The sequence below is a fragment of the Doryrhamphus excisus genome, chromosome 8 (assembly GCF_030265055.1).
Source record: "Doryrhamphus excisus isolate RoL2022-K1 chromosome 8, RoL_Dexc_1.0, whole genome shotgun sequence".
Classification (NCBI taxonomy): Eukaryota; Metazoa; Chordata; class Actinopteri; order Syngnathiformes; family Syngnathidae; genus Doryrhamphus; species Doryrhamphus excisus.
Window position 1 is genome coordinate 1929326 of NC_080473.1, and position 26877 is coordinate 1956202.

At 44.5% G+C, this 26877-nt stretch overlaps 3 protein-coding genes and 1 long non-coding RNA gene across 11 annotated transcripts; 2 read left to right on the forward strand and 2 right to left on the reverse strand.

Moving 5' to 3' along the window:
* The first annotated feature begins 130 nt into the window (after positions 1-130).
* Positions 131-14800, forward strand: LOC131134263 (S-arrestin-like). Of its 8 annotated transcripts, XR_009131370.1 has the most exons (16): positions 138-1098; positions 1847-1907; positions 2369-2413; positions 2493-2692; positions 2885-2944; positions 3097-3164; positions 3308-3443; positions 5182-5266; positions 5335-5407; positions 5480-5617; positions 5726-5803; positions 5884-5898; positions 5978-6027; positions 7528-7537; positions 7622-7797; positions 14703-14800. XR_009131370.1 is itself a non-coding variant. In XM_058079340.1 (15 exons), the coding sequence occupies exons 1-15, from the start codon at positions 1051-1053 to the stop codon at positions 7710-7712; spliced, it is 1158 nt and encodes a 385-aa protein (XP_057935323.1). In that variant the 5' UTR covers positions 138-1050; the 3' UTR covers positions 7713-7916. The 8 variants fall into 8 exon arrangements, 6 of the variants coding, with proteins under 6 accessions (XP_057935321.1, XP_057935322.1, XP_057935323.1 ...); XR_009131371.1 differs by lacking the exon at positions 7528-7537; XM_058079340.1 differs by lacking the exon at positions 14703-14800 and having other exon boundaries at positions 7622-7916.
* Positions 7232-13949, reverse strand: LOC131134261 (inner ear-specific collagen). Its single transcript, XM_058079333.1, has 5 exons — positions 13932-13949; positions 9376-9688; positions 9221-9301; positions 9070-9150; positions 7232-9004 (listed from the first exon to the last, which is right to left on the reverse strand). The coding sequence occupies exons 2-5, from the start codon at positions 9683-9685 to the stop codon at positions 8064-8066; spliced, it is 1413 nt and encodes a 470-aa protein (XP_057935316.1). The 5' UTR covers positions 9686-9688; positions 13932-13949; the 3' UTR covers positions 7232-8063.
* On the forward strand, positions 12086-26566 carry LOC131134254 (diacylglycerol kinase delta-like). Its single transcript, XM_058079323.1, has 31 exons — positions 12086-12737; positions 14703-14813; positions 14890-14970; positions 16542-16646; positions 17381-17513; positions 17596-17702; positions 17774-17899; positions 17971-18073; positions 18144-18306; positions 18378-18486; positions 18560-18699; positions 18763-18847; positions 19669-19763; positions 19845-19944; positions 20120-20417; positions 20497-20640; positions 20793-20921; positions 21011-21110; positions 21276-21386; positions 21464-21560; positions 21648-21755; positions 21839-21952; positions 22020-22154; positions 22224-22396; positions 22468-22579; positions 23909-24001; positions 24067-24186; positions 24273-24390; positions 24586-24737; positions 24817-24919; positions 25038-26566. Exons 1-30 carry the CDS (start codon positions 12606-12608, stop codon positions 24904-24906), a joined length of 3684 nt encoding a protein of 1227 aa, XP_057935306.1. The 5' UTR covers positions 12086-12605; the 3' UTR covers positions 24907-24919; positions 25038-26566.
* On the reverse strand, positions 18019-26799 carry LOC131134269 (uncharacterized). The gene is made up of 3 exons (XR_009131374.1): positions 23665-26799; positions 23522-23594; positions 18019-23390 (listed from the first exon to the last, which is right to left on the reverse strand). It is a non-coding gene; the product is annotated as an uncharacterized LOC131134269 (long non-coding RNA).
* Between the last annotated feature and the right edge of the window lie 78 nt (positions 26800-26877).

Consider the following 26877-nt stretch of genomic DNA (forward strand, 5'->3'; position numbering starts at 1 on the left):
TAATAAAAAGCTCCAGCTTGTTGGGGAGGAACTCTAACTCTTAGCATGTGTGCATCATCTGTAATGACCATCTTGCTGACCAGGCTTAGCGTGCGCATGTGTGTGTGCACGTCCATTTATAAGTCCAGCTGGCTCAGGGTGATCAGCAGTCCTGGTGTCTTCTTCATCATCATCATCAGGTACGACAGTGTTGGCTTGCGTTTAATCGATATGAAAATATATTTTAACTTATTTCCTTCCTGCTTTGACATCAACTTGGAAAATAGTCACTATTGTGCCTTTGGTGCTTATCTTGTACATGGCTGTTTTGTAAGAGTGTGACTACATCTGATTTTTTTCATACTATGCCTACATGGTACACTTGTACACAGGCGTAGGGGACAGCAAGTGTGCCTCACATTACGCATCTACTCAGTAAACCCAACAATGCAGCCCTGTCTTTGGCTAGATACACTGCATACCAACCCTTACATGGTTTTCTTTGGACTTCCCAATGAAATGGAAATGCATACCATTCTTCTGCAGAGATAGGAAACTATAGACTAATACTACACTTCAACCAGAAACTTGACTTTACTACAAATAAAATAATCTTTCACACTCTCCAAAGCCTTACAGTTGTGCTTTTCTAAAAAGAAACTGTCAACTATTACATATTTTTTTTTCTTGCTGAAATAATTTAGCAAGAAAATGTAAAAGATATTTTAGGAGAAAATGTTACAAGAACAAAGTTAAGGTGTGAGGGGACAAAAAGTTTCAAAATGGACCAAAAAGAGAAACTGTTACAAAATGAGTAAAAATTAACTTATGATAAACAATTGTGTTTTTGTGAGTCAAAGGAATAACTACTAACTTTAATAATTGTATCAGAGGGAAAAAAGTTGCCAAGATTTGATTTATTGGACTTTATTTATTTTGACCTCTAAAGTGCTAAAAGGAACTTTTCTCTTTTAGAAGAGAAAGTCTTGGACACAGTAAAAAAAAAAGTTTTTTGTTCATTTTTGTAATGAAAGTGGAGGTTCTCTTGCAGGTCGGTGCGTGTGAGTCACCATGAGTCCTAAACGAGTCGTGTTCAAGAAAACGTCTCGCGACAAGTCGGTAAGTTGTGTTGTCATGGCAACTAGTCGCTTCAGACCAGAACTAAAAGATTTCTGCGCTGCCTCCAGGAACAACGATACAAGATAGTTGTCGGAATAATTTCCTTAGTAATCGATTCCTGAACATTTGATTCATTCCGTGTCGGATCTTTCAATAAACGTGTAACAATTTTTTTGACTGCTATTGGTTAACAACATTCAAGTAGGATCTTGGCTACAACTGCACACAACTTAATATTCATGAACTATTTATGAAATGCAACTTACTATAGTGTCCCCACTGGGATCCAATGTCATTTTAAAAGCCATTGAAATGCCATCGTTTGCTCACAGCCGAGGAAACTAACACTAATTGGTCAACAAGAGTTGTGGTTGAGTTGACTCTGCGGAAAAACAGCGCCCCGCAGCGTTTCAGGAGAGAACTGCAGGCCATGCAATCAACCCGGACGGAAAGTCTATTTAGTTTGAAGTGAAGAGTCTCCAACAGTTTGCAATTACAAGAAAATGTCGCTAGATTTGTCATAAGTCGCTTTTAAAAAAATAGTCGCTTCAGGTGTCTGAATACCTCCTAAATAGAGCTAAAAGTCGCTAAATTGGCAACACTAATCGCATTTGTTTCAACCGAAAGTTACCACCGACTAAAGTGTCCCCGCGGGACACAGTGTTACCATGGTTCGGGTGTAATGTAGAAATAAATAAACACATATTAATGGCATTTATGGCAAATAAGACGACTGTTGGTCTTTCAGGTGGCCATCTACATGTCCAACAGGGACTTTGTGGATCACTGTGATCACGTGGATCCAGTTGGTGAGTTCCACTGCTCATACATAGACGCCTCATCGACCGCTCAGCGTACGTCAACGTCGCCGCCATATTGGACAGCTAGGAACCAAAAACAATCATTGTTTTTGTTTTTGTATGTATATTTCAGTATGTTGATGAATGTGTGAATGTATAAAAGGAGTGGAATTAACTTTAGGCGCTTTATGAAAATAAGTACAATTCCTTGTATTCATTGGACACACGGTTTGACATATCCAATATGGCGGCGACGTTGACGTCTCCAGCAGTGGGCAAACCCAGTTTGTCTACGTCTAACTGCTATTGACTGTCTTTTAAATTCTTTGGCTTATTATTTGAACAACACAACAAAATATTTATGAAAATAGAACTGAAAAATATCTGATACAGATACTGTATAAATATCAATACATTTAGCATTGACACGATCCGTCCACACCAGTCCTTAAACAACTTGACTCTTTCAGATGGAGTCATCGTCATCGATCCTTCACAGCTGAGAGGAAAACAAGGTCCATTTTCCGTTTTCCATTCTCATGTTCCAGTCTTCAAGGCGTCGCCTCATTCCTTCTGGGGTCACTCTGTCAACAGTCTACGTCATGTTGTCGTGTACCTTCCGATACGGCCGCCAGGACATGGATGTGATGGGCGTTGCTTTCAGGCGGGACCTGTTTGTGGTGACCCGGCAGGTGTACCCGGAGTTGCAGGACAAGGACAAGCTGACCCACACCAAAGTTCAGGAGAAGCTGCTAAGAAAACTTGGAGACAACGCATTCCCCTTCTTCCTGGAGGTCATTTGGAATTATATTTAATAGTTTTTGGGTATTTTTAAAGTATATGTCCTGACAACAAAAGACAACAAATTAATTTTTAGCAGCCCTTTTGGGACACACATATTAGGCCTTGGTGGAGGTATCCTAGTTAGCGTGTGTACAAGTGTGGGTCAGTGTTGATATCATAACATTTCTGGAATTGTGTTGCAGTTTCCCGACAACCTGCCCAATTCTGTCAGTCTGCAGCCGGGGCCTACAGATGATGGCAAGGTCAGTCGAAGGTCATGCCTATTTCATGTAGTATAGTTTTAATAGCCATCCAGTGTATGAAAGCGTGTTTCAAGCTGGAAACAAACTGGGCTCTTCTTGTTGCGAGGCAGCAGTGCTAACCACTCGATCAAGCGTTTTGTGTTTGTGTGCAGAAATGTTCGGTGGAATTTGAGGTGAAGGCTTTCTGTGCAGAGAAGCGGGACGAGAAGATCGACAAACAGTGAGGTTCTGCCAGCGGTGTTTCTGAATATCTGGAGGCCCCAAGCAAGATTTGGCCTGGGAGCCCTGGCTAGCTAGCAAAGACTTGTTTATGTCTTTCACACACACTTAACACTCATCTCTCTGATCCTGTCTTCCCTGCAGGAGTTCAGTTCGTCTCACCATCCGTAAGATCCAGTACAGTCCGCAGGATAATCAGGTGTCTCCCGTCGCCGAGACCACCTTCGACTTCCTGATGTCTGAGAAACCTCTTCAAGTCAAACTGAGTCTGCCCAAAGAGGTAAGAAAGCAAGAACGCTCTCTGAGTCACCAACCTAAATGTGGCCAAGGACATGGTCCTGAACATCTATCTGGTCTTGAACATGTGGCTGGTTCTGAATGTATCTGGTCTTGAACATGTATCTGGTCTTGAAAATGTCTTTGATCTTGAATATTTATCTGGTCTTGAACATGTGTCTCATTTTGAACACGTCTCTACCCTTGAACATGTCAGGTCTTAAACATGTCTCTGATCTTGAACATGTCTCTAGTTTTGAAGATGTCTGGTCTTGAATATGTCTAGTCCCGAACATGTCTCTGGTATTGGTCTGATCTTGAACATGTGTCTGTTCTTGAAAATATCTTTGGTTTTGAACATACCTCTGGTCTTGAACATATCTCCAATCCTGAACATGCCTCTGGTCTTTACCTTGTGGCTGTTCTTGAACATGCCTCCAGTCTTGAACATGTCTGTGATCATGAACATGTCTCTGACAACATCTGTCAGATGTCCAGTTGAGTCAGGGGGGCAGTCAAACAGGCCAGGATTAGTTCTAACAAAATGTTGGTGTCTCTGATCTTGGACATCTGCTTGGTTTTGAACATGTCTCTGGTCTTTACCTCGTGGCAGGTTTTGAACATGCATCCAGTCTTGAACATGTCTCTGATCTTAAAAATGTGTCTGGTCTTGAACATGTCTCTGGTCTGCAACATATCTCCAATCTTGAACATGTGTTTGGTCTTGAACATATCTTATTTTAAACACGTCTAATTTTGACTGTGTCTGATCTTGAACATGTCTCTAGTCTTGAACATACGTATCTTCTATCTTGAACATGTATTTGGTCTTGAACATGTCTCTAGTTTTGAACATATCGCCAATCTTGAACGTGTGTTTGGTCTTGAATGTGTCTCTAGTTTTGAACATGTCTTATTTTAAACACGTCTATTCTTGACTGTGTCTGATCTTGAACATGTCTCTAATCTTGAACATATCTCCAATCTTGAACATGTATTTGGTCTGGAACATGTCTCTGGTCTTGAACATATCTCCAATCTTGAACATGTGTTTGGTCTTGAACATGTCTCTAGTTTTGAACATGTCTTATTTTAAACAGGTCTATTCTTGATTGTGTCTGATCTTGAACATGTCTCTAGCCTTGAACATATCTTCTATCTTGAACATGTATTTGGTCTTGAACGTGTCTCTAGTTTTGAACATGTCTCTAATCTTGAACATATCTCCAATCTTGAACATGTATTTGGTCTGGAACATGTCTCTGGTCTCGAACATATCTCCAATCTTGAACATGTGTTTGGTCTTGAACGTGTCTCTAGTTTTGAACATGTCTTATTTTAAACATGTCTATTCTTGACTGTGTCTGATCTTGAACATGTCTCTAGTCTTGAACATATCTCCAATCTTCAACATGTGTTTGGTCTTGAACATATCTCCAATCTTGAACATGTGTTTGTTCTTGAACATGTCTCTAGTCTTGAACATGTCTTATTTTAAACACGTCTATTCTTGACTGTGTCTGATCTTGAACATGTCTCTAGTCTTGAACATACGTATATTCTATCTTGAACATGTATTTGGTCTTGAATATGTCTCTAGTCTTGAACATATCTCCAATCTTGAACATGTGTTTGGTCTTGAACGTGTCTCCAGTTTTGACATGTCTCTAGTCTTGAACATGAACTGCTGATGTCTACTAAACCAAATTCAAACTGGAGCGGTGCGTCCTATTTGTCTACAGACCTTCTACCACGGCGAGCCGGTCCACGCCAACGTGGAGATCGCCAACGCCTCCAACCGTACCGTGAAGGACATCAGCTTGTCAGGTTTGCCACACGTGGTCCTCGCCTTCAGGTTGCTGCGGCTGCATTGTCAAATTGTGTTGCGTCTGCAGTGGATCAGGTGACCAATGTCATCCTCTACTCCAACGACAAGTACGTGAAGTCTGTGGCCAGAGAGGAAACAAGGTGAGCCATCTTAGATACATCTGGAATGTTTGGTGTTTGGTGCAGGAAGTGATTTTGTGTTGCTGTCTTCAGCGATTGTGTTGCATCCGGGGCCAGTCTGGAGAAGAAGTACACGCTGTACCCCATGCTGAAACACAACAAGGAACGCAGAGGAATCGCACTGGACGGGCGTCTCAAGCATGAGGACACCAACTTGGCTTCTTCCAGCATGTGAGATATAAACATTCTTTGCTTCTTGTTGGAACAATTCAAACATCTTTTTCATAAAACACAACACTAACAGCAAAAATGTGTGTGTGTGTGTGTGTGTGTGCGCAGAGTGAAGCAGGAGGTTCTGAAGGAGCTTCAGGGCATGTTGGTGACTTACAAGATGGTGTTGAAGATGATGGCTTCAGGGTGAGTGCGCTTCTTCGTAATTTTATCCTTCAACAGCACTCAACTGCTTTTTCTTTGGCTTTTTCCTCCTGTGCACTCAGAGCTCTGGGATCCAGGTACACACACACACACACACACACACACACACACAAGAACATGAGTAGAATACTGTTAAATGGTGTGTGTGTTCCTCAGCGAGGTTTGTGTGGAACTTCCTTTCCGACTGATGCATCCTAAACCAGAAGGTACGTCACCTCTCATCACCATGACAACCGGTGACATCACACACACACACACGCGCAGCAATCTGATTACCTGTTGTTGTTGTTGTGTCAGCACAATACAATCCGCCTAACACACACACACACACACACACACACGTTAAATCAACACAGAAAGTTGAGTGACAAAGCGTGAACACAACAGCACACTTTTTTAGCACACTATTAGCTTTTTAATTAATATTTATCAAGCTGCACTTGTGATGACCGTTGGAATCTTCTATATTTGCATTGGACAAAGAAGATATCATTTGGAAAATAAAGTTAGAATATTAAATTATTAAATTCATTCATTCATTCATTTTCTACCGCTTTTTTCCTCACGAGGGTCGCGGGGGTGCTGGAGCCTATCCCAGCTGTCTCCGGGCGTAAGGCGGGGTACACCCTGGACTGGTCGCCAGCCAATCACAGGGCACATATAGACAAACAACCATTCACACTCACATTCATACCTATGGACAATTTGGAGTCGCCAATTAACCTAGCATGTTTTTGGAATGTGGGAGGAAACCGGAGTACCCGGAGAAAACCCACGCATGCACGGGGAGAACATGCAAACTCCACACAGAGATGGCCGAGGGTGGAATTGAACCCTGGTCTCCTAGCTGTGAGGTCTGCGCGCTAACCCCTAGACCACCGTGCCGCCCAAATTATTAAATTATATTATATTATTTTATTATTTATGGGAATAAAACCGTAATAAAACCTTTTAAAGATCCAAAGATCACAGCTTTTTTCCTTTTTATATTATATTATATATCTATTATATTGACTGCACGGGTGGTTAGCACGCAGGCCACGCAGCTAGGAGACCTGGGTTCAATTCCCCCCTCAACCATCTCTGTGTGGAGTTTGCATGTTCTCCCCGTGCATGCGTGGGTTTTCTCCGGGTACTCCGGTTTCCTCCCACATTCCAAAAACATGCTAGGTTAATTGGCGACTCCAAATTGTCCATAGGTATGAATGTGAGTGTGAATGGTTGTTTGTCTATATGTGCCCTGTGATTGGCTGGCGACCAGTCCAGGGTGTACCCTGCCTCTCGCCTGAAGACAGCTGGGATAGGCTCCAGCATACGCATGACCCTCGTGAGGTTAAGCGGTAGAAAATGAATGAATGAATGGAATTCTTACATGATCAGTAAGAATAAAATTTCATGTTTTTGGAACATTTGTTTGGGGAAAAGTTGAAATACTACAAGACTAAAGTCAATCTATAATGGGAATAAAGTCAGGGAAATAAAATATGAGAAGAAATATTTGTAAATTAAAAAGAAAACATCCATAAAAATGAGCAAAATAAGGTGTAATGTCAGGAGAAGAAACTAATATCCCGTGTTGTCATACTGTACAACAACGCTGAGATGCAGGCTGTTTTTATTGAAATATATATTTCACTTGCTAGCAAATCTTCATAATAACAATATATCAGTATCTCAATGAATGTTTATTTTCTTTTTCCTTTCAGCCAAAGCAACGTGAGTAGATTTTTTTCTCCTTTGTACAACATCTGGGACACGGTTGTTGAAAATGTCTTTCATCTTCTCACGGTTCAACGGCAGCGAGTCGGATGACATCTGCTTTGAGGACTTTAAACGATCCTTCCTGAGGGGGGTGATTGGAGACGACGACGACTCTCCCGGCGACACCTGAACTACAAAGATGGCCGACGCGATGACGCCCACTGTGTCGTTTACCCAACACCCGCTACAAGCTAGGTGCTACGAGCTGTGCTTCCGTAAGCAGAACAGAATATTTCAATGCTTGATTTGATTGACATAAAACATGTTGAGGTTTATTATTCATGCATGAACATCACCTTCTTGAACGTAATAAATGAAGCCGCAAGCTAGAAAATTTTTTTGTTTTTCATGTTGGGCGATTCTTTGACAAACTGACGTCTTCTGTCCAATGAAGACAACCAATGAAAGTTCATTCTTTTGGTCTGGACCAACCAATCCACCGTCAGGGACTTCTACAGTACTTCAACTGGAGGGACCCTAGCTAACTGGATCCTGTAGTGGTTGGTGGTGTACTATATTCATTGGTGCTGTATCCCAATGCGTCCCCCCAACTGTACCCGTTCTCCGGTGGGGTCAGGACCGGGACTGGGATTCTCAAAAACGCCATGTCACATGAGTCTGGATGGAGCAGGTAGCCAGAGAAGGTACTGGCGGCCTCCGCACCGGCAAACATGCCATTGCTTAGGTGGTCCTTGACTTGGAGCCAGACCTGGTCTCCCCTGGACAGGTGAAGGATGATTGAATGGGAGGTGGTACCTAAAGCGCTTGGATCTGTTGTCTTGATGATTGGCTCAAAATTATGGAACAGGCCGACTTTGAGGATCCGTGCGTAGACTGTCAGGTGGTAGCTGAAAACGTAGGTCCCGTTGATGGGAGCGGTGTAGAGTCCAGAGGTGGGGTCATAACTGCCCTGGACGTTATAAACGACGTACCCAAACACCACCGGGGTGTTAGGCGGGGGGAAACTATTCTCGAGTTGCGCGGAAAAAGCAGACTGGATGGCGGGCATACAGGGGCCGGGAGGACCCATGTAGCCCATGTCACCTTTTGCACCTGGTAAACCGTTGTCTCCTGGAGGCCCCATCTCACCCTGGTCTCCCTGGTTACCCTTGGAACCCTTCTGCCCTGGATCACCGTCTAGTCCATCTGTACAATCACACTCCCCCTGGAGGCCGGGTTCTCCTTTGACACCATCAGAACCTGGAGAACCAGGGTGACCCACAACCCCCATGTCACCCTTAACACCTTTGGATCCTGGTGCTCCTGGTACACCAGGAAGACCCCTGGGTCCTGCGGGGCCTGGCAAACCAGGGATTCCTTCAGGGCCCTGGATGGTATCGCACGAATCGGGACAGACACCGTCATCTCCTTTTGGACCCGGATCACCCGGGAGACCCTCCAAACCCCTTTCCCCTTTCTCACCTGCCGAATCACAGAACCAGTTCAGGAATTGAAAGCTTGATCAACCCAAATGTTTGTCCCCCTACCTTTAAACCCTCGGCCTCCTTTGGGTCCCACAAACCCCTGAGGCCCCTGACTTCCCTTGTCACCCTCGTCGCCTTTCTGTCCTGGAGTTCCATAATGGTGACAAGTTCAAGCAACGCAAACATCAACAACAAGTGACAGCGCAGATTTTACCTTTGATTCCTGGTCTTCCCACAAAACCCGGGGGACCTCTGAAACCGGTCAACCCGCGTCTTCCGGGACTACCTGGAATGCCTGCCGAGTTGGGTGAAGGACATCAAATTGACTTGAATTTTTGATGCTTTGCTTCTTCCTGACATCCACCTCACCTGGCAGCCCCCGATCTCCACGGTCTCCCTTGGCTCCAGTCTTCCCCTTGCAGTCTATGCACAGACAGAACCAGGGAATCTGCTCCGCCGGAATCACTGACTGCAGCCTCTGACAGTAGGCTAGGAGGGAGCCCCCCGGCTGTCCCGTTACGTTCTCGAAGAAAAAACGTCCGTCCAAAGGGAAAGGTGGGGGAGGGGTTTCCAAGGGCGGTTCCCAGCTGTCTGGAGAGATGGTTTCGGGTTCAGGCATTGCCGTGACAGCAGGGAGGAAGACCAACGTCAACAGGAAGTGATGACGAGGGGTTGCCATGGTCTGGACAGATTTGAAAAAGTCAAAATTAGTAAATACTAAGTACTATTCATAGAAGTAATATTTACATACAATATTTTGTTGTTTTATTTTACTGAATAATACATCCGACTGGCAAGTCGTGTCACCAGCTTGTATGTTAAAAGTTGAAATACTTAGAAAGCCACTGGTGGGCTGGATTCAAACGCTTGGTGGGCCCCCAGGCTGTAGTTTGCCCACCCCTGGTCTGGGGTTAGTGTGATTGGTGTGGTTAGGTGTAAGAGTAGGGTTAGGGGTTAGAGGTAGAGTTAGGATTTGGTAGTAGGGTTAGGTTTAGAGGTTAGGGGTTAGAGGGTTAGGCATTAGGGATAGGGTAAGGGGTTAGGTGGTAGGGTCAGAGGTTGGGGTTAGAGGTTAAAGGATTAGAGGGTTGGGGTAGGGGTTAGAGGTTAGGCGTTAAGGTTAGAGTTGCAGTTATGCTTTGGGGTAGGGTTAGTGGTTAGGGTTAAAAGCTAGGGGTAGGGGGTTAGGGGGTTAGGGTCGGGCATTAGGGTTAGGAGTAGAGTTAGTGTTATGGTTAGCTAGTAGGGGAAGGGTTAGAGGTCAGAGTTAGGGGTTAGAGATAGAGTCTGGGGTTAGGAGTAGAGGTTAGGGTTAGAGGTTTAGACGGTTAGGAAGTAGGGTAGGGTTTAGGGGTTGGAGCATTAGGGTCGGTTGAGGCGTCGTTTTGGGGTTAGGGTTAGTGGTTAGCGTTAGGGTTAGGGTTAGAACTATAGTTGTGTTTCGGAACTACAAAGATGGTGTTGGAATTGCGCTGCTGTTGATGCCTTCAAGTCAGAATAAAATCGTTAAAGAGATCAATTTTGACAGCCCTAGTAATTACATATGAAGTATGTCATAAACAATATAACTTATGTAGAGAAAAGTACCATAAATAATGCAGGCAAGGACACCATTTTAAAGCTGCACATTTCTATGTGGCACAAACATCTATAAAAGAACTAAGTAAAGCAATCAGTGAAGTTATAAACCGGCTCATTCAAAACGTCACACAGCGCCAAACCAGCAAGTTGTTGTCATCATTCGCGCATCGTGAAATAAAACGCTAGCAATATCTCATTTTTATGGAAAAGTAAAGACATCAGCATGGCGTGATGACTCACTCACCGAGTCTTTGACGAGTCTTCTGGAGCTGACGGGACTACAGACCGGCACTGCTGTTATATGTTAAAATACCTGGACTCCGCCCACTGACCTGATCAAAGTGCGGGGGGGTGACCTTGTTTAAAAAACAATGCACGCGGGTGTTACATTACGAGGACACACGAAAAAGTAACAATAAAAGAATGTTGAATTCAATGGAACCCGAGTCTGACCTATACGCCGCATGAGCATCCGCTGGCAAGTCGGGTCATTTCTGACCTCAGACCAGGAAAAGTGCAACAAAAACACGCTGAGAGTAGAGCAGGTCTGACACGATGAAGTACAGTAAATATTTCGGTATTTTGCCGGGTTTAGATCGGGACCACCAGTGAATGGCAGAAAAAGAAATTCATATGAAAACAAACGTGCACAACTATGGTGCATTCTTGCACAAGATATCAAGGCTTGGTGGAAAAAGATTATCAGTGAAGCATAGAGACAAAAACATGTAAAACATTTTGGTTTTTTTATTTATGAAAATTTGTTTATTATATAGATTTTTTCTATTTTATATGTGGGTTAGGTTTGAAAATATTCCAGGAGTGGCACTTTGACACTTTATATATTCCATCTTTAAAATAACACATTTTGCTATATTTGCCTTTTAATTAACCCTTGTGAGGAAAAGCGGTAGAAAATGAATGAATGAATGCCTTTTAATTATATATTTTAATATATTTTGATAACATTAAATACCATTTTTTATTGGTGCTGTGCAATTTAATTAACATTTTTAATAAATTTTTGTACGTTTGTAATATTACATCTTAAAAATAATAATTAATAATAATAATAGTACTTTACAATAATTTTAATAATATATTGATATATTTTAATGACAATTAACTAATTTTAACATTTTAGCTTCCTCTATTTTTCCAATTTTTGCTATTTTTTTTGTTTATTTTTACTTTTACAATATTCCACGGGCCGAGAAAAAAACACCTCAGGGTGTAAATGGCTGCCCAGGCCGCACTTTGGACACCGCTGATATCAGGGGTCATCAAACGGATGCTGACTTTGAATGCGAGGCGGGGTCAGCCGGGACCGATCCCCTGATGGATGTTGATGATGATGATGATGATGGTGGTAAAGTCAACAGAAGCGTGGGCCGAAATTGTGCCATGTGAAAAAGCGCCAAGCGGTTTTGGGTTTCATAGTCTTTCAAGTGCCATGTGAAACTGGGACTCCTTTCATGTGGGAACTAGGACTGGACCGGATCCCAGTGATAAAGATCAAGGGGGTCAGATGATATCTTTATCAAGTCACAACCAGAGCTGACATATTTGTTGTTAGCAAAGACATATTTTTAAAAATATGTATGTACATACTTTTACTTGAGAAAGTAAAATAAGTTAAACAAAACAGGAAGTGAATCCTAGCAAAGGACGCCCAAGATAGCGATCATTTCAAAGTGAGCAAAACAAAGGAATCAAACGTGTCATAATATCCTGTTTATGAGGAAAATAAAGTATATGCTGAGTTAACACAGATTCAGCCACCGATTAAATCTTTCTTTTATGATAAGGGTGTCCAAAAGTATTTCAGACTCACATACCGAAAAGTCAAAATGATGTCAACTTTTAAAAATGTTTGTACAGTATTTTGCTTTTCAGTTGTTATAATAACTTAGTCCACCAGAGGTCAGTATATACTTCTTATGGCGATCGGTGTGTCACCCACTCACGACCACTGGGGGGCGCGCCGTCCCCTGCTCTCCGGGGTGGTCTGATGCAGGATGGCGGAGGGACCGGAGATTTTAGCCGTTCGGTGCCCGGACGAGTCGTCCGACAGCGAACCGGAGCAAGAGCCCGGAACCCCACAGAAACTGATTAGGAAAGTGTCCACTTCCGGTCAGATCCGCAGCAAGGTCAGTGCAGGCGGAGTGTCCAGCGCATGAACGTTAATTGTGGGTGGAGGGGTTACACGGACCCCTGTCTTAAAATGTGTCGGCGCCGTCTACTGCCGTCTCACACATGTTAACCATTTTGTAAAATGTTGGCTTGAAGCTTGTTTGATTGTGTATGTATTAAGTATATAATAAGTTACTGGAAATGCATCCTGTGTTTACACTTAAACGCCATTTATAAACACACACGTAACACACACTCACACCCACCCACACTCCTTTCCTGTCTTAACGTGAACACAGAATAGGGACTCGTTTTAAAATTAAATTTGTTGTTGCATTTTATTGACACCGAATTGCAGACATAATACCAACTAATGTAACGGCAGTCGATCACAATGTTTGATTATATTCACGCTTTGTATTACGCAGAATAACTTAAACACTGGCGTTTTGGCCTCAAAAAATTGTATGTCACCTCTTGTGCAGGAAAGCTTGACAGTGTGTGTTACCAGCAATATGCAGTATATATTGTATAGAAATGTATACGCTACTTGTAGGCATCAGAAATTGTCATTTTCGCTGCCGTAACGGCTTCATAGTTTCACGTTCCTGCCGTTATTGGAAGTTACTGGTGGTGAATTCAGTCTTCGTGGGGCGTCAAATTGACAAAAATGTCGGTATCACACGCAAAATGTGACAGAAAGTCCGATAAATGTGTTCGAGCCGGCCAACTTTGGAGGACCGACAGAGTCCAAGGCCCATACGAAGGCCTGGTCGTTTCCTGAGTTTCTTACCCGTGGGAAGTGAGCTGCACGCGGGGTGACGTTGAGATGGAGCGGATCATTGTTAGCGTACACTCATTGGCTGTAGAACGGGGCGAATAACGGACAGCAGAGTAAACATTTTTACTTTTACGTCCATCGGCGTTATGTGGCAACACTTTCAATTCCAATATTAATTATATTTCGTGTTTTTTTTCCTGTACAGAGACAAAGTTTGCTAAATGATACAGTCCCTGGAAGGGGTTATTGTTGAACAATAAACATTGTACTAGACCAGATCTCTGGCAGAGAATCTCAACTGGTGGTTTATGGGCTGGTGTAGACTGCTCAATTCAACACAAAAACTTTGATATTTTAACTTTGTTTTGAAATTGAAACATGAATGGAATAGTTACTGCGTGATTCATTGATTGTGTAAGAGCACACTTACTGTCAGCTTGATAGGAAGGGAATTGTGCGTTTGTCATGTGACTTCTCAACGGTAATGGTTTTATTTCATTCGAACATGCATCAGATTACAATTGAGTGCATAAGTTCACAGTTCTCCCAAACTGTGTTAGGACAGGCAGGTACGCCGTCTCCGCCAAATACTTTTTATGTAATAACTCTCAACATGGGTGTAAAAACTAATGTATGCAACTTTAAACCTCTGATTATTGATGGGTGGGGCGGTTATGAATTTGTAACTCTGGACTTAACTTCTGCAGTACAGATAATAAGAGTCACGAGGTTACATTGACAAAGGCTAAAAAAAAAGAAAAGAAATCTAAATATAGATTTTACAGAGCCCCAATACCCAGCCACGGCCCCAAGGCTGGATAAAAAAGGGAAAACGGCAAACTTTGCTGGCCGGGGTCATAGCGACAGCTCTCCCTGAGGCTCGCTTGGGGATGGCGAAAGCGAGGAGGAAGCGCTGGCCTTCAAGTACAGTGGCCACCCTTCAGACTAGTATCTCTCCATCATTCCATCGTGGAATTCTGCAGTTCCCTACACTTATGCTGGTGGTACAGCAAGACGAGTCACAAGATCAGGACACAAAGCTCCGAGTGTTTAGATCAGCTGTTCACTGAGCTCGGCTCGCATGAGGTCCACATGAAAAGGCTGATAGTGACCAGATTTCACAATCACATTCTCCATGACATGGATGGCTCGAAGTAGAAGGCACACTTTTGAATTCCAAGCCGTTTTTGTGTGTTGTTAGACGGTCTTGAAGGAAGGAGACTTGATGAAGCAGACCAGTTCTTTCCAGCGTTGGAAGAGAAGATATTTTAAACTGAGAGGAAGAACTCTGTACTATGCTCAAAACACCAAGGTGACCAACACACCCAGACAACACACACCCAAGAACAACCATGCGCATGTGACGAGTCTGAGTTTTTGTCTTCTAGTCCATCATCTTTGACGAAGTGGACCTGACGGATGCCAGCGTGGCCGAGTCGAGCACCAAGAACGTCAACAACAGCTTTACTGTGAGTCAAAGTTTCAGATAATGAGGTTTGCACATTCGAAAGTGAGCCCTGAAGAAGTTTGGGGTGGCTCTGAACGCTCGATTTCAGAGTTTTTTTGTCCTACCGTAATATGGGCTGTTAGCTGTACAAGCTGAGTTGGGATCAAACACAGCAGAGTGGGCGTGCCTGGAGGCGGGCCGTGGGTGGAAAAAATTAAACCAGTTTTGGAAATCCAAGGAAATGTAGCTGGAATGTGTGCAGCTTCTGGAAGATCTAGAAAGCTTTCAGTGCGTGTTATCATGTGTAGCCGCTCTGTAGGAGTCCACAACTCAATACAAAGGGCTGAAAAGGAGCATAATAGGTCCCCCTTTAAAAATGAGGCAAGATTATCTCTATTGTACTGCGCTCCTTTTCTGTGATATGCTGCAAACGTCCCCTGGGCTCAACTGGAAACAAACTTGCTGTCGATCATGGGGCTTCTCACGCTTTAAGGGGAAGACATTTTTCTAAATTTTTCTAAACATTCCATGATGGCGGTTGGACATTGAGCTTCAACACATCACACTATATCAGCCACCTGAAACGCCACCATCGCTACGATGCCCGGGGCTTGTTCCTACCGTGTATTGTGTGCTAAAGTGCAAAAAAAGTGAGATGAGCCAAGTGCAAACCCCTTGCACATTCGTTTTGTAGTGGTCATGTCATGATATTTGGAAAGAAGAAATCAACGGGTAGAATTTGCTCAAATCCAACTTTGTGTCATTCTTACCTCCACGTGTGCACATACTACAGTTACATCTAAGTAAAAAAAAAAAATCAATATAAAAAGTGGTCATCACTAAAAAAGGCACAATGTAAAGACAAACAGCTGAAATGTTCATACTCATAAGTTCTGTCTTTTAATACTCTATATATATTAAAAATTATATATACCATATATATATATTAAAGTGCCTCCCAGCATCATTAGATTTTTCTTTTTGGTATGCAGAAAACTTTGGATACCCCTGTTCTAGACGGAATGAAAAATCATTCACCTTAGATCACATTAAAATACAAGGCCGCCCCCCCCCCCCCCTATTATTGCAGTTGCCATGACAATAGACAGGAAGTAGGCGTGACTCATACGAGATATGCGGGAGGGGTTGAATGACAGACACTTTTTGCGGAATAAGCTAGATCACTGTCGGACCTGAAACACTAAGGACCAGGTCTATGGGAATTGAACCTTTTGGGAGCGGGTCTCCTGTGTGGATGTTTCGTATTGGGTTTGTTCAGAGATGATCATCTAAACAGTTGGATTGTCATTGTTTGGTGAGAGCTAGTCCACTTCCAAACTGTTCAGTTAGAGTTGGAATAGAATGACATTTACTCCAATGTCAGGACAAAATCCAAGCGATAAGACTTGCTAGTGGATGTACGTGTACGTGTACGTGTACGTGTACGTGTACGTGTACGTGTGCGCTGAGTCTATTTGCATTCATGTGAGAAGAGAAGCGTCATTGTGGACACAATGTGTCTTTGTCTGCAAATACTACACACACACACACACACAAGTCGGAACAGTGATGTCAATGTGTGTGTGCATGCAGGTAATCACCCCCTGCAGGCGTCTCATCCTGTGCGCAGACAACAGGAAGGAGATGGAGGAGTGGATGGCAGCTCTGCGGAGTGTTCAAAACAGACAAAACTATGAGGTGAGTTTAGATCCTGCTAAGGATGACTAGCTCTTCATAATTAAATTGGCCAAATCAATATGAGATCATTAGTTACTTTGTGTGTGGTTTCTTTAAAATTAAGGAACAATTCGCCATTAATTACCTAATTTAGACCAGTAGCAAAAAGGAAGCCAGTTGTGAAGAATACTCCAACTTAGATTTGTCCAAATATGAACAAATTGGCAAAGTGGATGAATGGCGCCCTCTGATGGTTGCTACTAAGTATTGAAATACAGTCTGTAGCAAATCCAATCCAATCCAATCCACTTTATTTATATAGCACATTTTATAAAGTTTCCAAAGTGCTGCACAGACTAGTAAAAATAAAAAAGTAATAATCCAAAACTAAAAGATTATTTAAGAAATAAAATAGATATTAAAATATTAAAAACAAGAAACAAAGCAATAAAAGTATAAAAAATAAAACCAATTACAATAAAAACGAAGAACTAAAAGACACAGGACCATACGACTCACTCAGAGTTAAAAGCCAGAGAATAAAAGTGGGTTTTAAGACGAGACTTAAAGCTTTCGATGTTGGGGGCCTTTTTTACTTGGGAGGGGAGAGAGTTCCATAGTTTGGGGCCAACCACAGAAAAGGCTCGGTCCTGGTCTTAAGTCTCGTCTTAGGCACCACAAATTGAGTCATTCCAGAAATCCACCAATTGATGAGTATGATTTCTATACCCATACTAACCGGGTGTGTCTCCCAGTCCACCCAGTATAGCATGGACCACTTCAGTGGGATGCACAACTGGTACGCCTGCTCCCACGCCCGACCCACGTACTGCAACGTGTGCAGAGAGGCCCTGTCTGGAGTGACATCACACGGACTTTCCTGTGAAGGTCAGCACAGGAAAATGCCAAAAATATATGCAGCACGTGTGCTAGGGGTGCAAAAAGCTGCGTTGTTGTGTTTGTGTGCTAGTGTGTAAATTCAAGGCTCATAAGCGTTGCGCCGTTCGCGCCACCAACAACTGTAAATGGACGACGCTGGCATCCATCGGAAAGGACATCATCGAGGATGAGGAGGGGGTGAGACGCGCACGTCACAGTGGCGTCTGTCAGCGCCTCACGGTTGCTAACCTCTGATCCCTCCCCCTCAGGTGTGGATGCCTCACCAGTGGCTTGAAGGGAATCTTCCGGTCTCGGCCAAATGTAGCGTTTGTGACAAAACCTGCGGCAGCGTCCTGCGGCTGCAGGACTGGCGTTGTCTCTGGTGCAAGACCATGGTAAGAAGCTCCTCCTGCTTGCTGGTGTGGCGAGGCCGTCAATCTCAATCTGTGGTGGGCGTGTTCCTCAGGTGCACTCCAGCTGTAAGGAGCAGCTGTCCTCCAAGTGTCCCCTGGGCCAGTGTAAAGTGTCCGTCATCCCGCCCACGGCTCTCAACAGCATTGACTCTGATGGTGACTGTCCTTTTATCGCTATGACAACATGATGTCCCTCCTACTGACCTCAATCCAAACTTGTCGGCAGGTTTCTGGAAAGCGTCGTGTCCCCCATCCTGCACCAGTCCTCTGCTGGTCTTCGTCAACTCCAAAAGTGGAGACAACCAGGGCGTGAAGTTCCTGCGGCGCTTCAAGCAGCTGCTCAACCCGGCCCAGGTCTTTGACTTGATGAACGGAGGACCACACCTGGGGTGAGACCCGAAGCCTCACACCAGGATCTTTCCCAAGACCGGGCTCGCTAACCCGAGAACCTTTTTATCAGTCTGCGCCTCTTCCAGAAGTTTGACACTTTCAGGATCCTGGTCTGTGGAGGAGATGGCAGCGTGGGCTGGGTTCTGTCCGAAATCGACGCCCTCATGCTGCACAAGCAGGTGCACGCCACAAGCACAACCTGGCCTCAGGTGCACATTTAATGTTCACTTCCTCACTTTGTTTCTGTCCTAGTGTCAGCTGGGGGTTCTCCCTCTGGGAACCGGCAACGATCTGGCCCGGGTTCTGGGATGGGGGTCCGCCTGCGACGACGACACCCAACTACCTCAAATACTGGAGAAACTGGAGCGGGCCAGCACCAAGATGTTAGACAGGTGATGTCATGTGACTTTACGCAGGTGTTGTCAGGTGTGACAGGTGTCTTGCTGTCGCCACAGGTGGAGCATCATGGTTTATGAGACCAAATTCCCACGGCAGCACTCCACCTCCACGGTCACAGAGGACTGCAGCGAGGACTCTGAGGTAACGCATCACTTCCTGTCACCGCTGCACACCACACGCTCACTACCAACCCTTTGCATTATCCAATGTACCGACTCGCAGCTACTAGCATCCCTTGTTTATCACGGTGAATTGGTTGCAGACCTGACCATGGTCAGTGAATTACCTTGAAATAGGATTTAATGTTAATGAGTGGGTAGTTCTGTTTACCTTCTAAATCATTTTTTAACCATTACTGGAGCACTGCAGACATAAAACTGCTATAAGTCACATTTACACTCCTAATCTGTTTTTTGCATCACATTATGCAACGGGATATCTGAAGGGACACTAGACACGAGTTTATGCATAGCAACATCCGAGCTAACTATTTTTCCTTCAGATTAAATTATTCTAAACTTAAGAAAGAGTTTGAAACGGAGTGAGGAGGAAGGACATAGTCAGAAGTCAAAAATGTACCACACTCTTCCACACTCTTGTCTGACTTTGCATCTATGGTTTACTCCATGTTGCAAGTTAAGGTAATGTAATATAATGTAAGGTAATGTCTCATCAGTGCAGCATTACTGACCGCAATACTACATATGACTTGCATTTCAATGTATTTTGACTAATAAGAGATCGTAGTCAACCACGAAACAGCAATCATTTAATAATTTCTCAAAAACCGCAACAGAGTGAGGAAGCCTTGTTCAAACTGCAAAGTGGCGAAGGACGACTGTCGCTATGTCTAGTCGCTTGAAGTGTTTTTGTAGCACAAAAGCAACTGTGCAGGAAAAGGTGCCCAAGTGTGGCTAGGAAGTTCTTGTAACGTGTGTGTGTGTGTGTGTGTGTGTGTTCAGGTGCAGCAGATTCTCACCTATGAAGATTCCGTCGCTGTTCACCTTTCCAAAATTCTGACGTCAGACCAACACTCTGTTGTCATTTCCTCTGCGAAGTACGATCATTTGTGATTTAGTCTCCTCACAGCTGGCCAGTCCTGATGTGTGTGTGTGTGTGTGTGTGTGTGTGTGATAAGGGTTCTGTGCGAGACAGTCAAGGACTTTGTGGCCCGGATCGGGAAAGCCTATGAGAAAAACACAGAGAGCTCAGAAGAGTCGGACGTCATGGCAAAGAAGGTACGACAATGTCATGTAAATTCCCATCATGTTCCAAAACACTTGCCAAAGGTTTTCCACTTGCTCTCAGGAGTTTCTGGTAGAACTTTGTTGCCTTCCTGGAACTGTGGGAAGGGACGCATTGTTAGTAAGAGGAAACAAGAATACAAGTGAAGGTGTTGTTTTCCTGTCCCAGTGTGTGGTTCTCAAGGAGAAACTGGACCTGCTGCTCAAAACGCTCAGCGACGAGTCACACGTGTCTTCGCTACTGCCGCCGGCTCCACCCCCAACCATCACCGAGGAGCAGGAAGAAGGCAAGGGCTTTGTCCTCCCCCTCCTCCGTCCTCAGAACCAATTGTCACCAGACTCCACCTCCTGTTCCCCCCGACCCGGCGCCTCTGCGGCAGCCATCTTTAAACCCAGAGAGCAACTGATGCTGCGCGCCAACAGCCTGAAGAAAGCCATCCGCCAGATCATCGAGCACACCGAGAAAGGTAGTTGCCCGCCTGCCAGGCAGCGTCTTTTTTTTTTTTAATTATCTGCGCTGCCTTCTTCTTACTGTGTGTTCTCCAGCTGTTGATGAGCAGAACGCACAAACGCAGCCCGTCTTCTCGCTGGACGCCGTCAAAGTGGACGGGCTTGTGGAGGAAGACGAGGACGAAGAAGACAAGCTGTCCCTGCAGTCATACGGCGCCAAACTCAGCAGCGCTCGCAGAGGTTAGCCATTAGCTCATGCCAGCAAATATCCACACATTTGATTGGGAGGACGTTTGTCATCATGTTCGACCACTTCCACTGTTGGCTTCATGTCGCTGAAGGCCTAATACAAAGTGTGGGTTACAAAAAAAGCTCAATTTGTGTGTTTGCAGCCAGTAAGACACCATGCGAGAGGCTGATGAGTAAAGGCAGCCTGTCATTGGGCAGCTCCACATCACTTCCTGTCCCTACAGGAAGAGGAGACAACATGCCGATGCTCAACACCAAGATCCTCTATCCTGGTAAGGTGCTTGGCTGTGGCCTTTTTGTTGTAACTCGTAACCTGTGTGTGTGTGTGTGTGTGTGTGTGTGTGTGCATATGTGTGTGTAGCCCTCAGAGCAGGTGTGTCAGCTTCTCTGTCAAGTGGTTCCGTCATCAGTCGACTGCTCGTCAACGCTGAGTCATTCACATCATGTGACCCTGACAACATGTAAGGGATTCTATACGATTGCGTCACTCACGCTACCTTGTGTTTGTGAGCTGCGATCATGCAATTTAAAAAGATGCCATCTTTATCTTTACCTATCATTGGTCTATTTACAAAAAGCATGGCTGTGTGTGTGTGTGTGTGTGTGTGTGTGTGTGTGTGTGTCAGGGAGTGCTACACTGAGAAGTGTGTGATGAACAACTACTTTGGGATTGGACTGGATGCCAAAATTTCTCTGGACTTCAACAACAAAAGAGATGAACATCCTGAGAAGTGCAGGTAGGCCCAGTGGAACCTTCACAGCAGAACATGTGTAACTGCAGCGTGTTTATGTGTGTGTGTGTGTGTGCGCACAGGAGTCGCACAAAGAACATGATGTGGTACGGAGTTCTAGGAACCAAAGAGTTGCTGCACAGAACGTACAAGAACCTAGAGCAGAGAGTTTTGTTGGAGGTCAGACAGAACCGTTAAGCACTCATCGGAATTGAACTTGCTGCATGTGGCTTTATCTCGTGTGTGTGTGTGTGTGTGTGTGTGCAGTGTGACGGGCGGCCCATCCCCCTGCCCAGCCTCCAGGGTATCGCTGTGTTGAACATTCCAAGTTATGCTGGAGGAACAAACTTCTGGGGTGGAACCAAAGAGGACGATGTGAGACCCTCCACCTGTCTGTCTCTCCCTTTCACTTGCGCTCACTTTTGTGTGTGTGTGTGTGTGTGTGTGTGATCTCACAGACTTTCACTGCTCCATCTTTTGATGACAAAATTCTTGAAGTAGTGGCTGTGTTTGGCAGCATGCAGATGGCCGTGTCCAGAGTCATAAACCTGCAACACCACCGCATTGCCCAGGTGTGTGTATGTGTGTGAGTAATATACTGCGAGTCCAATGCCCGTCTGATGTGTGCGTGTGTGTCAGTGTCGCACAGTCAAGATCACGATCCTGGGGGATGAGGGCGTTCCTGTGCAGGTGGATGGCGAGGCCTGGATTCAACCTCCGGGTTACATCAAGATCCTCCACAAGAACCGGACCCAGACTTTAACCAGGGACCGCGTGAGTACGGCACCCACCCGCAGGGCGGCACAAGGGGCTATCAAAGGTGACCAGGATGTTTTGTGGCAGGCGTTCGAGAGCACCTTGAAGTCATGGGAGGACAAACAGAAGTGCGAGTTTCCTCGTGGTCCCTCTTGTCCTGTGGCCCCGCCCCCTCTCAGCAGCCATCCAGAAATCGTTTCTGAAGAAGAGGCGTCATTCGTGAGAGAGTTCGCTCGGGCTGCTGGAGTCCTCATCTGCAGGTGATGATTTTGGAGCATCCTTCTCTCCTCCTGTAACGTTCTTCACTCACTCTAATCTGTTCGTCTTTCAGTATCTGTCAGCTTGCTCAAAGTCACCACAGTCTGGAACAAGAACTTGCTCATGCTGTCAATGCCAGTTCCAAGTCCATGGACCTGGTCTATGTTGAGTCCGGAAGCATTGGGGTATGAAACCTCACTTTTAACTAAAAACCTGCTCTCAGCCTAAAGACTTGTTAGCAACGTGCAGTAGCAGAGTAGAGCAGTATGTGTACTGCGTAGCCTGCCAGGGCTGGAGAAGCGGAGGCAAACATGGCTGATAGCAGAACGTTTGTATTAGTGAGTGCTGGTGTTTACTTTAGCAAAGCTGTTGGATTTATAAACAGGCACACTCCTCAACCTCCCAGGGAAAGCCTAGGCCAGAATGTTGGGAAAAACGAGAGTCATTACTCGAACCTCAGAAACAAGAGGTACAATGTGGTTTACATCCTGGTCGTGGAGTGCTGAAGCAGCTCTACACCCTTGCCGTGGTAATGGAGGGGAGTTTACACAGTCCACAGGTTTTGTGCACTCAGAAAAACCATTCAACGGGAATACAGGGTTCCGGGCTGTGGGCCAGCCAGTTTCTTCCAGTTCAGGGCAGGAGCTTGGTCGGCATTGCCGACAATAAGTCAAAGCTGTTCATGGAGTGTGTTTGGCGGCCGCCACGGTTCTGTTCACTATGTACATGGTCAGAATTTGTAGGTGCCGGTAAGACGTTGAGGGTGTCCGGTTTGGTGGCCTTTGCATCCCATAACTGCAGATGGGATTCTGATGGAATCATCCAACTGTGACCTTCAGCATTTACCCAGGACAGGAATCAGCACCAAATCTGAGGCCATGTTTCTCAATGGGGAGAGAGTAGCTTGCATCCTTGGGGCTGGGAGTGCCGCCCTGCTTCAGGTGGAGGAGTTCAAGTATTTCCGGGTCTTGCTCACAAGGGAGGATCTGATCAGTGCTGAAATAAATATTGAAGAGAAGTTACCGCCAGGTGTGCACAAACTACAGTTATATCTGCAATGTAAAAAATAAAACATGTTATTGGTATCGGTATTGCCTTTAGAAAAAAAAATATATTGTGCATCCTACCTACATTCCTACCCTCTCCTACGGTCACCAGCTGTGGGTCGTGGCTGAAAGTGCAAGATTGCGGATGCCCCCACTGGGATGACAGAAAATAATTGAGAACTACTGGGGTAGACCGAGAAAATGAAGCGAGAATTATGTCCTACCTCAGTTTTCCCGCTGGGGATCCTGGGGAAGTGCGGCCTTCCCAACTGACTGCTGCACCTGTGACTTGGACCCACGACAAGCTGAAGACAGAATTTAAGTGTTCTCCATTGCCTCGAAGTTGTGGAGTAGCAGTATTTAAAAAAAAAAAACAAGCCATCTGGATTAAACCTCAGATCTCTGACATTAATAGAGCTATATATATTTTTTTGTATTACATACTCTAATATGCTATTCTGTGTGTAGACACTAAGCTGTGGTGCTGTGGTCCGAATGGTCAAAGACGTCAAAGCACTACTCAGCGAAACAGAGCTGCTCCTTGCTGGAAAGATGTCCATGGTATGGCCACATCATGCAACAAGGTGCCATTGAAACACTTAATACGTGTCTGTGTGCGCACGCAGGTTTTGGACCCACCTCAGCAAGACCAGCTGAACTCTGCATTGAGTTCAGTTGATCAGCAGCTTCGTCGACTGGTTGACATTTCGTGGTTGAGCGTCGTCATCGACCCATCTGACCATGAGGTACTTACCTGTTTTCATGCTGGAGTAGGTTCTAGAAGAGAGGTTTAGAAAGGGGCTTGTGCAGTTAACACTGCGGTTGTGTCCAGGGTCCCCTGACAGACTTGGCCAAGCCCAGTCGGAGTGCAAAGTTCCGCCTGGTTCCGAAGTTTAAAAAGGACAAAAACAACAGAAATAAGGAGACTTGTGGGTCTCTCTCTCTGCCAGGTGAGCCCCTTCCCTTCTTTCGTTTTGATTGGTTAAAGCACACCGGGAGCCATTTGCAGCCTTGGCCTCATCTTATTTTCATATTCTTACATATTCTGAATGTTTGGTATGTGGCCCCCAATGGAAGATGTTTAAACGCTGAAGAGTTAAAAGTCAAAGTTGATTCTCACTGACCTTAAATTCATGGTTGACAAGATGACTTCCTCTTGGCATCAGTTCACCAGTGGGGGACAGAGGAGGTGGGGGCCTGGCTCGACTTTCTCTGTCTCTCCGAGTATAAGGACATCTTTATCGGTCACGACGTCCGAGGAAGTGAGCTGGTCCACCTGGAGAGGAGGGACCTGAAGGTAGGCGGACCACGCCGTCGCAAGGCCATGTGCCCATGTGTCACGTGATGCTGACTATGCTTGTTTGACACAATTTCAGGACCTAGGGGTGACCAAGGTGGGTCACATGAAGAGAATCCTTCAGGGGATTCGAGAGCTCAGCAGGAACAGCAGTGCCAGCGAGGCCTAAGCTCCGCCCTCAGGTGACCACTGTCCAAATTTGAAGGGACTTGTGGCTGTCGAGCCTGTCCAGTTTGGGATCTCACATTTTGGAACTTCAAAGTGACATCATGCTTATGCTGTCTATCCTCTGTTGCCTAGCAACCGCTGCCTGCTCGCCTCTACTTGCTGCTGCTGCCAACCGGCTTAACCCCGTGACCTCTGTGATTGGCTCACGCACAAGCGCCTGAGACAAAATCAGTCACGTGACCAGTGAGTGCCTTGTCGTCCTGCCCAATGACCAATCAGAAGCCAGCGCATCGCCTGGGAGGCAGAGCCAATCTTTCACCTCGCCCGAGATGTGACATTACATCTTAAAATGAAAGTTGGAATATTTTAACATTTCTGTCTTAAGCACACGCTGACATGCATATCAATCAAAAACTCCCTCAGCTCTTTATCATTTATTTATTTTCTCAAAGGTCATTTCTATGGAAGACAGCTGTTTGCTGACAAGTTGTTCAATTATTTATTATTTTTTCCCCACACAAATAACATTTTGGGCCTTTTGAAGTTGTTTGTAAGATGAACCGTGATTTAAAAAAAAAACATTTCATGACCAGAAGAGAACTGAACTAGTCAATATTCTGGTCAAGGAAAGCCACAGAAAGTGGAAAAAACACACATTGTTTTTCTGTCTAGTCCATGTGTGGCAATAAATATCATTTGAAGAAATAACATTTTTTTTAAAAAGGTGGTGATGTTTCACTTCATTTCTTACTTTAATAGCGTAGAACAAACACTGCTTATAAAAGTGTTAAGCGGTACCGGTCCATGGCTGTGGCTGAACCCGGGTGGAGGAGAACTTTCAGAAGCGATGATAAAAATGTTACACTGATGTAAGCAAATATTTCACTTTTTTTAATTTACTTGTCCAGTAACAGTAACTCCAGTTACTTGTCCAGAGCTACAACTTTGTGACGGGCCAATTTTGGTAATACAGAAGAGATCAAATGATATTCAGTTATTATTATTTTAGGCATAATTAAACCTAATATAATTAAAACACCTATGAGAAGCCTACCTGAATTTGTTCACTATTCTGTATAGAATGGACGCATGCTTTAAATATATTGAAATAAGGCATCTGTGAGGAAACGTTTGGTATGATTTAAGTTTCTCCTTGCTGGGCCAAGTCTTACGGTTTTTGGTAACTGTTTTCCGACAGTATCCTGTTTTTCTTTTTCCCATAAAGAGATGGTTCATCGACAACCTCCTCGAAATCCTAAATACCATCTTTATCCTTCATTATGGCTGTGACCGTCCAATGTTAAGCAACGTGCTGCAACTAGTCCTCGAGCGAGCCCAACGATTATAATTACATTTTTGTATGAATTTATGGAAAAGTCTCCAGACGACCAGAGGAAACACCCATACATGGAATAAAAAATCATATTAAATAAAAAATTATATGAAAGGTCATTTTTCTCTGACATCACATCAGGGTTAAATGTGGGCGCCTGTGATCACCCGCAACCGCCACCAAGTCATTACAACAAGATTTCTCACTGGGGATGCTGAAAAAAGCGGACTACTACTTGGGGAGACAAGAACAGAACGGTCAGGGGGCTACTTCACACACTGATGTGCCAAACCACTTCTATTGTATCGTATTGTTTTTTTGTCATTTTGGATTAAAGTTGACCATCCCCAAATTTCACATTAAATACCTTGTAGGTTTTTGTTCCAAAATATGTACAATAAAAACACACTCCCTGTCACACACAGATCAAATCACAACATTATCATAACTGCTGGTTTGCAACCACATGAAGTTGAGGCAGTCTGTATTACTTCTGATTGGATGTGACCAGCAAAGGCAAGTACAATTTCATTTGATGAAAAATCACAATAACATTAGAATATTATATTATTAACTTTTGCCACCCATCCGCCACTAACACCCCCCCCCCAAAAAAAAAACACATGCACACTTGATAGG

Coding starts and splice junctions, on each gene's coding strand:
- LOC131134261 (XM_058079333.1), bottom strand. CDS start 9,685: ATGGCAACCCCTCGTCATCACTTCCTGTTGACGTTGGTCTTCCTCCCT. Junction 9,151..9,220: donor GGGAAGACCAGGAATCAAAG/GTAAAATCTGCG, acceptor ATGGAACTCCAG/GACAGAAAGGCGACGAGGGT. Junction 9,005..9,069: donor AGGAGGCCGAGGGTTTAAAG/GTAGGGGGACAA, acceptor GTGATTCGGCAG/GTGAGAAAGGGGAAAGGGGT.
- LOC131134254 (XM_058079323.1), top strand. CDS start 12,606: ATGGCGGAGGGACCGGAGATTTTAGCCGTTCGGTGCCCGGACGAGTCG. Junction 18,307..18,377: donor AACGGAGGACCACACCTGGG/GTGAGACCCGAA, acceptor CCTTTTTATCAG/TCTGCGCCTCTTCCAGAAGT. Junction 22,155..22,223: donor AGACTTTAACCAGGGACCGC/GTGAGTACGGCA, acceptor GTTTTGTGGCAG/GCGTTCGAGAGCACCTTGAA.
- LOC131134263 (XM_058079338.1), top strand. CDS start 1,051: ATGAGTCCTAAACGAGTCGTGTTCAAGAAAACGTCTCGCGACAAGTCG. Junction 5,267..5,334: donor GAAGGACATCAGCTTGTCAG/GTTTGCCACACG, acceptor TTGCGTCTGCAG/TGGATCAGGTGACCAATGTC. Junction 5,618..5,725: donor AACTTGGCTTCTTCCAGCAT/GTGAGATATAAA, acceptor GTGTGTGCGCAG/AGTGAAGCAGGAGGTTCTGA.